This window comes from Pseudorca crassidens, chromosome 16, assembly GCF_039906515.1.
Source record: "Pseudorca crassidens isolate mPseCra1 chromosome 16, mPseCra1.hap1, whole genome shotgun sequence".
In the NCBI taxonomy this organism is placed as follows: Eukaryota; Metazoa; Chordata; class Mammalia; order Artiodactyla; family Delphinidae; genus Pseudorca; species Pseudorca crassidens.
Genome location: NC_090311.1, coordinates 63804666 through 63820456, shown reverse-complemented (window position 1 = coordinate 63820456; position 15791 = coordinate 63804666). Strand labels below are relative to the sequence as shown.

Genomic DNA, 15791 nt, shown 5'->3' with positions numbered 1-15791 from the left:
TCTTGAAAAAGGCAGGAAAAAAATACATTTTTCAGAGACAGGAGCAAAAACAGAAAAGATAAAGAACTAGATAGATATAACATATCCACCTTGTAAATACTGACAGCAGATATATTCCAAATACAAATCTAATAAGCCCTAGCTCATCATTACTTCTGGTTCTTCTTACACTTGTACTGTTAAAATGCAATATTTTTGAAAACTGATGGTGCATCGTTTTATTAAGGAGAAAAAGGCCATCTTCTTTGCTCCATAAACACAAAATGTTGTCATTTTTAGATTTGTAAAAACCAATTAAAATGTTCAACCTAGGGCTTTCCCTGGTGGCACAGTGGTTGAGAGTCCGCCTGCCGATGCAGGGGACACGGGTTCGTGCCCTGGTCTGGGAAGATCCCACATGCCGCGGAGCGGCTGGGCCCGTGAGCCATGGCCGCTGAGCCTGCGCGTCCAGAGCCTGTGCTCCGCAACGGGAGAGGCCACAACAGTGAGAGGCCCACGTACTGCAAAAAAAAAAAAAAAAAAAAAGATGTTCAACCTAATGACGGTTTTCATTTCTACATCATTTATTTCCTCCAATTACCTTTGTATCCACCTCTGACTTCAGCATTTGTTCACTAACAAACTGCATCAAATAAATTTTGCTGCAGAAACATCATAAAAGAAAGAATACAGTTGCACATCCTTTTAGCAACACAGAATAGGTCCAGGTTCTTGTAAAATGTTACATGATAAAATCCTTCCATCTGAATAAGTAACTGAATAAGAACAACCTATTTCCTTTGGGATCTAACAAATATGTTCACCAATTCCTGAGTTTGTGAAAATTCATGTAGAATATCATCTCCAGACTCATTCTTTAAGAGTTCACTTACATGATCAATTTCACCATATCCATACAGCGGTGTATCTACATTCACCTTCTGATATGTCTCATAATTATGAACATGTTCCTCTGTCAGTTTTCTTCTCTTTGCCATTATGGACAGAAAAAAAATTTTTTTTCATTCTCAACTGTGGTTAATGAAAGGTACAAAGAGAAAAATAAAAACTACAAAAACAGTGACTCCAAACTTCTTTCACACTTCCTTGAAAGATAATGCAAAACTCTGCACAATGTATGAAGAAAAGAATGCTAAATATGATGATTTATTTCACCACCGCACCACCCTTCTAGGAAACCCCATCACTGTTCCACTTATAATTTTTAGTCTTTTTATTTTAGTCTAGTTGGGAATACATCAATTCTTGTTATTCACAGTAGTTATGTTCCATAAAGTCACCACAAATACCTATTTAGCAAATACCGAATGACTGCCCCTAGGGAAAATACAAGATTAGGTTGCTACAAGCCTCTAATCACAACATTTCATCAACTGATCAATTCATAACCTTGTGTTATGTGCGTTTCCATTTAAAGACATCTTAATTATATTGTTGATTCATTAACACTGAATTCAGAGCCAACAGCACTGTAAACTCATGCCTCAATGGATTTTTTTCTTTGACACATCATAGCCTTCTTGTGCTAAGGAACACTAGACAGCACCTCAGCAATATGCTTGGGGGCCATTTTAAACAGTGAAATCACCAACAAAAAGTATAAAAATGCAAAAAGTGTGGCATTAAATATATCACAAAAAGGACATATTATAACAGGAAGGCAAAGCAGTGCTTTGTTGAACCTCAGCTGGGAATCTACACATCGGGAGACTCATGTATTTTGCAGCCCTGCATGTGTGCATGTCCAGGAATGACCATGAAAAGCTCTGTGAGTATTGACTGACTATGACCCAGACTGATTTATCAATAATAACAGTACACATAAACACTTCTTCCTAGACAACCAATCACAAAATATACAAGATGGTCTATTAAGTCTTTTGCTAAACGGGTTTTAACCTGATAATAAGATATAATCACCAGTAACAACATGCTCTGAGAACCTTGTAAACAGTAAAAAAAAAAAAAATGTGTGTTTTGGGTATAAAGGTAATACTACAGACACACCATTAGTAACATATTCACAACTAGCATCTCTTAAAAGTTGCATCTTATTCGAAATTCTAAAACAGCTATTTGAAGGAAAATATAAACATTATCATTACTCTGTATCCTCTTTCATCTACAGATCTCAAAACCTTGTTATTATGGGATAAATTGGGTTACCCCCAAATTGATATGCTGAAAGTCCTAATCCCCAGTACCCCAGAATGTGACCTTATTTGAAAAATGGCCATCAAGGATATAATTAGTTAAGATGAGGTCATATGGAGCAGGGTAGGCCCTTAATTTGACTTGTGTCCCAATAAAAGAGGAAACATCATCACAGACAAGCACACAAAGAGAATGCATGTGAACGACTGCTTGCAAACCACCAGAAGCTAGGAGAGAGGCCTGGAATGGATCCTTCCTTCATAATCTTTAGAACGAACCAATGCTGAGGACACCCTGATGTTGGGTTTCTAGCCTCCAGAACTGTGAAACAATACATTTCTGTTACTTAAGCCACCCAGTCTGTGGTACTTTGTTATGGCAGCCCTAGCAAACAAATACACTCAAATAAATATTTTTGGGTTCAAAACATTCCTGTCAAGTTACCCAAGTACTACCATCTTTGTTTTAAAGGTGATCCACAGAAATAACTTATTCTGAATAATTCAATCACAGATAAACTTGATTTTGTAATTTAGAAGTTTCTAGTTCGAATTACATTATTTCCATACCAAACAACTTTTTAAATGGCAAAAAAAATTTACACAAAATTGGCAAAAGACACATTTCTCTAAACAATCTTTAAAATACAAGCTCAGGGCTTCCCTGGTGGTGCAGTGGTTGAGAGTCCACCTGCCAATACAGTGGACACGGGTTCGTGCCCCGGTCCGGGAAGTTCCCACATGCCGCAGAGCGGCTGGGCCCGTGAGCCATGGCCGCTGAGCCTGCGCGTCCGGAGCCTGTGCTCCGCAACGGAAGAGGCCACAACAGTGAGAGGCCCGTGTACCGCAAAAAAAAAAAAAAAAAAAAAAAAAAATACAAGCTCAAAAAAAAAAAAAAGCTTTTTAGAGAGCAAGAGCAAGTTGGCAATGCGTATTACAATTCTAAACATGCATGTCCTCTGACCCAGAAACTTTCCTTTTGGGAAACAACAATAACAACAACAGGAAATAACGTGACTTCCAGTAACAGGTAGGTAAATAAATTATGGAATATCCATGTAATAGAAATCGGTGCTTCTATTAAAATGAATGTCTATACAGTATAACATGAAAAGACAAAAATACGTTAAATGAAAAAGAGAACCACAGAACTTTATGTATGTGTGTACAGGATTACATATTTTAATACACGTATAAAAGATATGAAAATATAAAGAAACAGTAGTAGTCATCTTTAGGATGTAGGGAAAAAGTGGCTTCCACTTTTCAAATCATATATTTCTGTAACTTTTAAAAAGTTATAAAAATGTACTATTTTGGTAATCAGGGAAAAAAAGAATTTTTTTTTTTTAAGATATAGTAAGTCCCCAAATTATAACTGACCCCAAACCCCACAGGAACAAATGTCCTTTGTTTCTCCAAATCAAAATACTAGGGAAATAACTTACCTGGTCTAATTAATTTTCTTCTCTAGGAAACAATGGCTATAGTCAAGTATTATTTATATTTCAAATGTGATACACAGTTAAGTTAAATGCTGCTCACAAATATCTATCTTAAGCTTTCTGGAACCAATAAAGCAAGAGAGCTAAACAAGCCAGGATAAGTGATACGTGAAGATAATTTCTGACACCCAAATGTAAAACTCCAATGAATTTTTCTACAGAAAATGTTACAAAGCTCAGTTAAATATAATTATTGATAGAGTATTACACTTAGGTATAATATGTTTTAAAGATTGGTTTGAAAACCCATTTATGATACCTAGCAGTATTTCCATGAGCAAAGAAAAATTTAGAGTTTTTAAAAACGCAATTCTGGGCTTCCCTGGTGGCGCAGTGGTTGAGAATCTGCCTGCCAATGCATGGGACACGGGTTCGAGTCCTGGTCCGGGAAGATCCCATGTGCTGCGGAGCAACTAAGCCCGTGCACCACAACTACTGAGCCTGCGCTCTAGAGCCCATGAGCCACAACCACCGAAGCCCACGCGCCTAGAGCCCGTGCTCCGCAACAAGAGAAGCCACTGCAATGAGAAGCCCGCGCACCCAACGAAGACTAGCCCCAGCTCGACGCAACTAAAGAAAGCCTGCGTGCAGCAACGAAGAAACAACGCAGCCAAAAATAAATAAATAAAATCTACATTTAAAAAAAGAAAATCTTAACTCTTAATGTGGTATATGAGCTTAATGAAGTTCTACATGTATGTTTAATTAAAAAAGAAAAAACTTCAACAGTTTGAACAACTGTCAGTGTTTTACACAGAGAACAAAAATCTTTGTTGATATTTTATTCTCAAGTTATCAGGGTCTAAAAAAATATATAGTTATGAATAGCAACAAGCACAGTCATGTTAATAACAATTACAAAACTGGAGGTCAGAAAGAATATACTTTGTGAAAAGCTAATTTTAAGAAGCTCCATTTCAGGGACTTCCCTGGTGGCACAGTGGTTAAGCATCCACCTGCCCGTGCAGGTGACACGGGTTCCAGCCCTGGTCCGGGAAGATCCCACATGCCGTGGAGCAACTAAGCCCATGCGCCACAACTACTGAGCCTGCACTCTAGAGCCCGCATACCACAACTACTGAGCCCGTGTGCCACAACTACTGAAGCCTGCATGCCTAGAGCCCGTGTTCTGCAACAAGAGAAGCCACTGCAATGAGAAGCTCATATACAGCAACTAAGAGAAGCCCCCACTCAAGCAACTACAGAAAGTCTGCGCGCAGCAACAAAGACCCAACGCAGCCACAAAAAAAAGCAGCTCCGTATCAATTACTTAGTAAATGTTTAATTCAGCCAGAATCCTCTGCCTACTATGCCTCACTAGTTGCTGTAAATATAGATTTTCCTCTTCCCTTCTCTCTGAATAACTCAAAACTCCAACTAGAGCAATGCAAAGTTCACTTATATCCATCTCTAGAAATGTAATGTTCACAAGATGCTATACTGTGAAATTAAAAAGGTACTGTGTAACTCCATTCTTGTATAAAAATATGTCACATACAGCCCCAATATATATGCAGAGAAAAGGCTGGAAAAATAAATACTAAATTGTCAACACTGATTATCTACAAGTGTTTTTTTCTTCTTTTATGGTTCTTTAATTGTTTAATTGAACAAGTGAATGTGTAGTTGACACATTTTACGATGCTGAATTTTTAAAAGATGAAGACATTAGTCACTTGGGATTAGTGAGTAACACCAATAAATAATTCAGAATGCTTTTTTTTTACTTTAAATAATCATATTGCTAATTTTGTGATAGAGATAACAAATAACCAAATGGCTACTTCACTCAAGGCAGCATGCTATTTCCCTATTCCTAAAGTAAAATTATTGTTTACTGACACTTTTTAAAGGATGTCTAATATGATCATATAATGATCATCATAAAATATATTCTAAAAAATTAAGAATTAAGTAAAACTAAAACATAAAATATTTAATGAAAATGCTTATTCTCTAAAATTATTACCAATAATTACCAATAAGAATTTGGAATGGTACAACTCATAGTCATGAAAACATTTTAATAAGTTCTTTGATAAAATCAAAACTTAACATACAGTAACTTACATGTCTTGGTTGACAGCCCATAATAATGTTCATATGGAGATGTAACTAGATTAAAAAATTCTTTATAACGGATATGTTTACAAGCTCATACCCCTTTTATGCATTCTTACCTACATACAGGTATACAGGTAACATAAACAAGACGATTATGTGCCTGGCACTGTGCTAAGCCCTTTGTTTGTTTAATCTCATTTAATCCTCATAAACATCATGAGACAGGTATACCATCATCCCTACTTCACAGATAAAGGCACTAAGATATAAACATTTCCCTACTGATTGAACTGTTGTCCTTTTGTTAATAATACTTAAACAACAAGGTTATGTTTTAATAATCTATTTTCAAAACATACTTAAAACTGTATAAATACTTAGGGCTTTACATTATTTTTTCTTCAGGAGAGTCCTTTGTTTATGGCTAGGAACTGCTGAAATTAACTGCTTTGAAGAGGAAAGGAGAAGTAAAATTGAAATATAAAGACTCTAACATAAATATACTATCAATCAAATAACTGCTTTACTTCAATTTCTTTTTAAGACTAGCAAGAATGAACCCTCAGAATATACTGCCAGAATTTTTGTTCTGTGTTTTCTTAGATACATTTTGGTATATTTGGCATTCATTCATCACAGAGACAATTAACTATATTCTTACTTTCTATATTCTTGATGCTGACATAGGAATGGTGGGGGGAGGGGATTATAGACACCAGAAGAGTCGGCGCCTCCCAGGACTAGCTAATTCCTAAAGATAACTTGCCTATCAACTCCTGCCTTTCATATGCAAATTGACCAATCCAGAGTTCATTCCACCAACTATCTCCTTATCTAACTCTCACACACCAAACCCTTATCTCCCTTACCTTAAATCATCCCAGGGCCAGGTATCAGGAAACAAGAAACCAACCCTATAGACCAAAGCCTGGAGGAATTAATCAAACTAGCCAATCCTAATCTGTTTATTCTGCCTAGTTTGCCTTTCCCAGGAAAACCTCAATAAGGCTACAACCTTAAAATCTCCCCTGAGCTCTTTTCTGCCTCCTGACTACCCTGGTATCTTCCCCTGCAGCTCTGTGTGGCATGCAGTGACCTCCTCTCTCTGGAACCAGTGAGCATAATGAACTTCCAAGCCTCATTCTCTCTTCCCTTTATGGCCACAATGACTTTACCATACCATATCCAACATATCCAACATGTACATTCTTAGAACAGTTTACAAATTTAAAAATTTAAATTTAAAGGTCAGCTTATCACTTTGGGAGGGGCAGGTTTAAAAGTATGAATAAGCAGAATTTAAGTGTCTGTTCCTCAAAATATCAGTACACAAACTATACCTTCTGTTATAGACTGTATGTTTGTGTCACCCCCCTCCCCCAAATTCATATGCTGAAATTCTAGCCCCCAATGTTATGGTATTAGGAGGTAGGGCTTTAGGAGGTAATTAGGTCATAAGGGTGAAGCCCTCATGATTAGTGCCCTTTCTTAGACAGCTCCCTCACCCTTCTACCATATAAGGACGTAATGAAAAGATGGCCATCTAAGAACCAAGAAGCAAGTTCTCACTAGGTAACAAATCTGCTAGCACCTTGATCTTGGATTCCCCAGCCTCAAAAACCGGGAGAAAAAAAAAAAAAACCCCGAGAGAAATACAGGGTTGTTGTTTAAACCACCCAGACTATAGTAATTTTGTTGTAGCAGCCTGAATGGACCAAGAAATGTTCTAATTAGTACTCTTCAGTAAATAAACTTTTGAAAATAAACGATGAATCTAACTCCTATTGTTTATGTGCTTCTCACAAGAAAAAGCCATCTATGTTTTTTCTGTTATTACTATATCTTTAGTCTAACAGTAAAGGAATTGAATTTATTTTATATCTTGCTCTAACATTACCTCTAAACAAAACAAACATACATTTTTGGGAAATTTTGGTATAATTTTTGAATATGAGCTCCAACAAGGTAACTGAAGACTAAACATAAGTACTTTCATGGTTAGCACAACGTCTAGGACAAAGTAGACATCCTCTGTTGAATAAATGCCTGAATTTCAGTTGTAAATGAAAGGATACGTATTGTCTATCTCAAGGAACATACAGAAACAGCATATAGCCACTTCAGTGTAAGGCTTACCTAAAATTACATTCTCACAGTAACATTAATGGCTTTTTTCTTTTTAGAAAACATTTATTGAGCACTTACCACATGCTAGGCATTGTTCTTTGCACTTCATGTGATATCTCACTTAATCCCTTACAACCACCCTTGGCATGATTATCCTAATTTTACAGAAGCGAATACTTAACACAGAGACTAAGCTATGCGCCCAAGATAACATAGTTAAGAAGTGAAAGAGCCAGGATTTGTATCCAAGCACTCTAATTCCAGAGCCTACCCTTTTATTTTAAAAAAAATAACAGATAATATGTCTACATTTTTTTTTAAATACATGTACGGAAAAATCTGAGTCTATCATCCATGTCTTCTACCAGTCTAGTTCTCACCCCTTATCTTACCTCTGCACCAAGAATAAATATATCCATTATTAGTTGGATATATTCTTCCAGGGTTTTTCTTAATATATCTATAAGCGAATACAAATGTATATTTGTTTTTTTTAATCCAAAATACAGCTTTATACACAATGTTCTACACCTTGCTCTTTTTACTTAATTTATCTTAGAGCTCTTTCTATATTAGTATGCAAAAAACTCCTTCATTCTCTTCATAACTATATAGCATTACACTGACTGAATTATTTGACCAGTTCCCAACAGACTGTCATAAGATTGTTTCTAATATTTGCTATTATAAACAATGTTGCAGCAACACTCATTTTGTATATGTACAAACATAGCTATCAAATCAAGGTTGTGCATTTGTAATTCTGATATATGCTGGCAAAATAACCCTCATAAGGGTTTATCAATTTACACTAACAACCTATGAACACTTATTTACTGACAGCCTCACTACAGAGATGGTACCCCAGTCATACACATAGTCTTCTGCATTTCTCTTAGTATGAATGAGGCTGAAGAGTATTCACTGTTTAAAAGTCATTTGTACTTCCTTTTCTGTGAAGTGCCTCTTCCTATCCTTTGCCCATTTTGCTACTGTCTTCTTCTTATCTCATCAATTTCTAGGAGTGCTTTATATCTCGGAGACTTGCATTTTGATTTCAATATAAATATTAAAATTCATAAATATTTCCTATTTGTCTTTTGACTTTTACAGTGACTTCTACATAGCAAAATTATTTTTACTTCCATGCAGTTTACTTTATCTTTTCACAATTCAGAAAGGATTTCCTGACTCCAAAATAATTTTTAAAAAATTAGTCCATGTTTTCTTTGAGCACATTTATCATTGTAACCTTTACATTTAAATATGTGATTCATTTAAAATTTATCCAATACATACATGGCGTGAGGTATTAATCCAACTTTTTTATTCCCTAGATGATGCTTCTACTTATACCAAGATCATTTATTGACTATCCCTCACTTGAATTTTTTTCTCCGTTGATTAGTTTATGTCTGGGCTTTCTATTCTATTTTATTTAATATGTCTATTTGTGGGGCAGTTTTAACTACCAAGGCTTTAAAATTAAAATGTTACTATATATATATATTTCGCTCTTGTTTTTCAGAGTTTTCCTGGCTACATTGGTTTACTTTTTCCATATGAACTAGAGAATCCATTTCTCAAGTTCCTGGCGGGGGGGGGGAAGAAAAAACACTTGCTATTTTTATTAGGATCATATTAAACTGATATTAATTTTAGAGAAACTGACAGGTCTATGTAGGTTGAGTATTCCCATCCACAAATGTGGTTTCAATTTTTCAAGTTTTTTCTATCCCTCATACGTGCTTTCAAGTCTTGTTCATATTACGTCTCACACATTTCTTAGGTTATGACTAAGTCATTTTGTCTTTTTCTTGCTATTGTAAACGCTGCCTTTGCTTTGACTGTTGACATCTAATTGAATCTTGTTTCCACTACGTTTTGTTTTTTAATTGAGGTATAGTTGATTTACAGTATTATCTAAGTTTCAAGTGTACAACATAGTGATTCACAATTTTTAAAGATTATACTCCATTTATAGTTATAAAATATTGGCTATATTCCCTGTGCTGCGCAATATATCTTTGTAGCTTATTTATTTTATACAGAGTAGTGCCTCTTAATTCCCTACCCCTATTTTGCCCCTCCTTCCTTCCCTCTCCTCACCTGTAACCACTAGTTTGTGCTCTGTATCTCTGAGTCTGTTTCTTTTTTGTTGTCTTCACTAGTTTGTTTTATTTTTTACATTCTAGAACTTATAGGTAAAGCACCTAAACTTTCCTCCAGTTGTCTTCAGAAACTCCTAAGGGTCCTTAGGGTCTCTTTTAGCCTTACCCTATTCCTTCCTCACTTTCATTTCTCTTTCACAGAAGCAACATCATTCTCTCACAGGGCACATTTCCCAGGGGCTCTTGCCTACATGCCAGCACATATACAACTTATAGTTACAATTATTTCAGCTATTAGTGAAATCAAGAACTTCTATGTGACTGCATCTTGTGACTTCAAAACCTTTGTTTCCTTGGGGACTTCCCTGGTGGTGCAGTGGTTAAGAATCTGCCTGCCAATGCAGGGGACACAGGTTCGAGCCCTGGTCCAGGAAGATCCCACATGTCGCAGAGCAACAAAGCCCACGTGCCACAACTACTGAGCCAGTGCTCTAGAGCCCACGAGCCACAACTACTGAGCCTGCACTCTATAGAGCCCACACGCCACAACTACTGAAGCCTGCCCGCCTAGAGCCCGTGCTCCACAACAAGAGAAGCCACTGCAATGAGAAGCCCGCGCACCACAACGAAGAGCAGCCCCCGCTCGCTGCAACTAGAGAAAGCCCAGGTGCAGCAACGAAGATCCAACGCAGCAAATATAAATAAAATAAATACATTTTTAAAAAAATGATGAAAGGTTAAATAATCATTAAAATATCCCTAAACAGTATTTTAAAACCATGGGGAAATATTTACTAAAGTTTTATTCAATTATTACTGAAAAAAAAAGTTGAGAAAGAAAAACATATTCCCAGTCCATAATCGGAAACATATATGAGTATAGAAAAACTGTCAAATGATGGCAGTATTTATCTGTGCATGATGGCATTATGGTTGATTTTTATTTTCCCTGTATTTCCTGATTCCCCTCCCAAGAATATGTAATAAGGGACTTCCCTGGTGGCGCAGTGGTTAAGAATCCACCTGCCAACACAGGGGACACGGGTTCAAGCCCTGGTCTGGGAAGATCTCACATGCCGTGGAGCAACTAAGCCCGTGTGCCACAAGTACTGAGCCTGTGCTCTAGAGCCCCCAAGCCACAACTACTGAAGCCCATGTGCCTAGAGCCCGTGCTCCACAGCAAGAGAAGCCACCACAACGAGAAGCCCGTGCACTGCATCGAAGAGTAGCCCCCCCACTCACCGCAGCTAGAGAAAGCCCGCATGCAGAAACGAAGACCCAACGCAGCCAAAACTAAAAATAAATAAGTTTTTAAAAAAGAATATGTAATAAAACTATGAAAAACTAAAAATGTGTTATTTCAGAATAGTATGACACCCAGCAAAGGAATAAAATGAAACTAAACTTAGACATTAATAAAGAAATAAGGTATTTTAAAATGAAAAACACATTACTAAAGAATTATAGAATGTTTTCCTTATGGCCAAGAAAAGCTAAAATAAAATTCTGCCATACTAGAACTGAAGAAAAAAGAGTAATTCCAGGTAAATAAATAAAATATTATGGTTTAAAGAAAGCCACCAAAATTCAAGAAATTTCCCTTTTAACAAAATTAACTCCAGTAATACAACTGTACACAGCACAGATTTTTCTAGCATGTAAAGGAATCACAACAATTCATTAAGATATAAAAATAATTATTGCCTTTTAAGTTCCATCAGCATAGGGAAAAAAAAAACCCATAGAAGCTGAAGTAAGATAAACCATGAGCTTTTTAATACGGATCCTTTATTAATGTTTCCCACTTTTCTACTCACTTAACACAATCCTAGTCCAAAGAAACCCTATAACAATGGCTGAATACATTTTCTCTATTAGTTTTAATATGTATCCCAAGTACATGATATGCCTTACAGCCTAGGAAAACTTAACATCTATGAAGTGAGACTTGATTTATTTCTTCAAAGCGATTTTAAAAATAATGGGGGAGCTTCCCTGGTGGCGCAGTGGTTGAGAGTCCGCCTGCCGATGCAGGGGACACAGGTTCATGCCCCGGTCTGGGAAGATCCCACATGCCGCGGAGCGGCTAGGCCCGTGAGCCATGGCCGCTGAGCCTGCGCGTCCGGAGCCTGTGCTCCGCAATAGGAGAGGCCACAACAGTGAGAGGCCCGCGTACCGGGGGAAAAAAATACATGGGGTTTGTGAGAAATGAGCTTTAACAACAGTGCTACACTCGTGACATATCGGGGACATGAAACCCAAAGAATACAGTCGGCCCTCCTTATCCGTGAGTTCCGCATCTCAGCATTCAACCAATACGTGGATGGAAAGTACAGCTGACCCTTGAACAAGATGGGTTTGAACTGCAAGGATCTACTTATACATCGGTTTACTTCAATAAATAAAGCCTGTATTTTCATTTTACAGATCTTTGTGTAAGGGAAAAGTTTATGCTCAGAGATCACAAAATGTGGAATAATAAAGCTAGGGTTTGAGTTCTGATTCTATCCAAACTGTTTCAGCTTCTTGCCCTTGGGTGAGTCACTTTCAATCCCTTTGTTCTTAAGGTAGAGATAGCAGTATGGAGCCTTTCACTTGCATGGGGGATCAGCACCCCTAACACCCATGTTGTTCAAAGGTCAACTGTATTTGGGGAAAAAAAAAAATTCCAGATTTCCAAAAAGCAAAGCTTGAATTTCCCATGCCAGCAGCTATTTACATATCATTTACATTGTATTTATAGCTATTTACATTGTATTAGGTATTATAAGTAATCTAGAAATGATTTAAAATATATGTGTAGGTTATATGCAAATACTATGCCATTTTATATAAGGGACTTGAGCATCCATGGATTTTGGTATCTTCGAGGCTCCTGAAACCAATCCTCCATGGATTCTGAGAGACGACTGTACTTATACTAAGGTGATAGAACCTAGACCATCTTGGCTATCATCTGTAACAAGAATCCTTAGTAACTGCTCAAACTGTGAAACTTTCCATACTCCTGTTCTTTCAAGGAACATATGTGGCTCACTTCCAATCAGAAAAAAACACTAACATACCAAACACAAAGAGAAAATCATTGGTTCCAAATCATTTAAAGAAGCCTCTATTTGTTAGACTGTTCAGATTAGGCATCTACTACTATCATTGCTTCTCTGTGGGTTAATGGTTTTATAAAGCATTCACCAAACCAATGCATCCTACAGAGAGATACATGGCAGACTTGATACAACATAATTAACCCAAGTTCCAATGTTAGCCACCAAATCAGTTGTGCCTGGCAGTTACTATGGACCTTGGATAGTAGCACAGCACAGCATTAGACAACAAAGGGATAGAGAATATGATATATAACAGAGGAAAGAAGACTGTGTGTTACCACAGTAAGTTTTTGTTCCTTTGCTTAAATATTCTTCATACCACACAAGGTTATGATGAAGTACCAAAGTGGTATCACAATGCAAGCATCTTGGTAAAATAATGATTCATTTCAATAGGCCATCAATAGAATGGCAAAAAAACAATCTGTGCATTAGTATTTGATCTGCCTCAAATAGAAGATACTATTGTAAATAATTCTAAACATAAGCACAATTTAGTGAATAAGGTAGGAGACTGGTAGACTTAAATTTTCAGATTCAATTTATAGCTGTTCACCAGTCACCTGCTGTTTTGACAAGTTACTTACCAACTTGTGCTGCCATTTCTCCGTAAATTTATCCCCTAAGATGAGGATAATTCTTGCAAATTGTGTCACAAGCATTTTGAAAGGAACCATGAGTTATTGTGTAATGCTCTTGAAATTCCTCAGATGTAGGGTCCTACACAAAGTAAAGTATTATTATACATCTCTCTAACAGTAGTCATCTGTTTGCATTATGATTTTTTTTCCCTACCCTCAACACTGTGATTCTTGGACACTAACCTTTCTCAAAGTAAAGCATCCAAAGCAAGCCTCCATTCCTGAACCAAGTAATTATTTTTTCAAGTCTTCATATCATCCACATCCTTCTCTTCCTTAAAAGGTATTATGAAAATTAGTAGTTATAAAACATAATGAGCTTCTTTGGTTCATTAAGGAATATATGGGATTATTTGAATTTTTTAATCCACTCTTATATGAACAATTTTATTTCCCATATTTATACATTTATTTTCCTATATTACTTTTTAAATTTCAACTATATTTTAAGGAGTTCATTTATAGATTTATGTTTTATGAAAAGAGAGAGCAGGTCAGAAAATGAAGAAGAAAGGCAAGCAAATTACTGCTATATGACCAAAATGTTTTTATTGGAATGATCAACAGTAGAAATTACCATTTTGGGCCACAAAAAACAGAATCAATGCTCATAATATTTTTATCTTCAGTAGAAGAGTTGAGCACAAGCTACAAAAAATTTTATCATACTATTCAAAACTTTATCTATTACTGGCTTTGCAATGAAGTCAGTCTTCAGTTCAAGAATAAAACATATATATTTGAATTTTTAGTTAGTGTTGATACAATATTACATCTGAAACTAGAATTCTCAACCTTATTACACGGTTCCTAAAATGGCTTCTCTTTGAATTTATGCACAGGGAAGGGACTGGGGAGGGATTAAAAAAACATGATGTCATCATTGTATACCTTTAGTCATAAAATAGTAATTTTTAAGAGTTTTTTAAACCCTCAGAATTACATTAAAATAATGATGTAAACTAGTTTCCTCCTTGAATAAATATTCCTCTACCTTCTAAATATGGCAGGGGCAAAACTTTGTGGGATAAAGATAAAACCACAGGGTTTAGAATGTTCTCTTAATATTTACTACTCTAGTGGTTAAGCTCTTTTAACTTCAGTTTCCTCATCTGAAAAAGGGGGACCATAACACCTGCCCTAGCTAACAAGCAAGACTGTTGTGAGGATTAAATAAGATACATAATCTATTCAAAAGAATTTTGTACACCATAAAACGCTATTAAAACAGTCATTTTTAACAAACTGTATCACATTATTTTCAAATTATGGACATAAAATAGTTTAGCGCTGTTTCTAACACAAAACAAATGGAAACAGGTGTGTAAAACATATATTTAGGTCCATGGACACCAAATTCTACCTATGGTGGATACACAGTGAGTAAACAATCTTATTAAGAAAAGTACACTTTCTAAATGTTATCTTAAAATTTCCAGAAGCAAATTTGGAAGTACAAAAATAAAACTAACACTTTATTTAGGTGGACTGACCTAGCACTTTGAAGATTAAATATACTATTTACCTGTTAGCTACGAATTAAGGAAAAAACTGAGCGCCTCTAGATTTTAAAAGGTTTAAAAAAATTCCTATGAAGGAAAAATACATACATGAAAGTGAAATAGATGTTCACTTCTCTGGAAATAGTTCAGAAAGAGCTAGTAGTGAAAGCAAGGATTATACATATACAAGAGAACGGAGATGAACATGGATGTAATCTGCACTCTTGGTATAATAAAGGAAATGAGTGAAATCTTCCCATGTGGTTACTAGAATGTCCAGAATGGAAACTTCTCCCAACAGGCCATAGGTCAAATCTGTTTACTACACTGTAAGGCTGAGTCCTCCAAGACGTTACCATGACTCTCAAGAATAGCTTATCCTTAATGAATGAGGCGACCTCTTTCTCTTTTACTTCTTAATATTCAGTATGCTTATAAAGCCAATCTCTATAAGAAAACAATTCTTAGCTTTCTGTTTGCTTTCTTCATGACACAAGTTTAAAGCTCTGATGAAGTGAACTATTGTTTATTACATGGTCCTAAAATTCAACCAGACTCATTCTGTTACCCAAAGACTTCAA

At 36.2% G+C, this 15791-nt stretch overlaps 1 protein-coding gene across 10 annotated transcripts in view; it reads right to left on the bottom strand.

The window, feature by feature from the left end:
• The window catches only part of HERC4 (HECT and RLD domain containing E3 ubiquitin protein ligase 4), a 132069-nt gene that overhangs the window by 110818 nt on the left and 5460 nt on the right, over positions 1–15791 (bottom strand). Inside the window, exons 1-2 of one of the 10 annotated variants that reach the window (XM_067710809.1) lie at positions 13892–13979; positions 13655–13787 (exon numbers count right to left, since the gene is read on the bottom strand). The exons of the other annotated variants lie outside the window; for them this stretch is intronic. Coding sequence (XP_067566910.1) covers positions 13655–13670 — 16 coding nt within the window. The 5' untranslated portion in view covers positions 13671–13787; positions 13892–13979. Of the gene's footprint in view, positions 1–13654; positions 13788–13891; positions 13980–15791 lie in introns of those variants that run through there. 10 annotated transcript variants of the gene reach the window in all.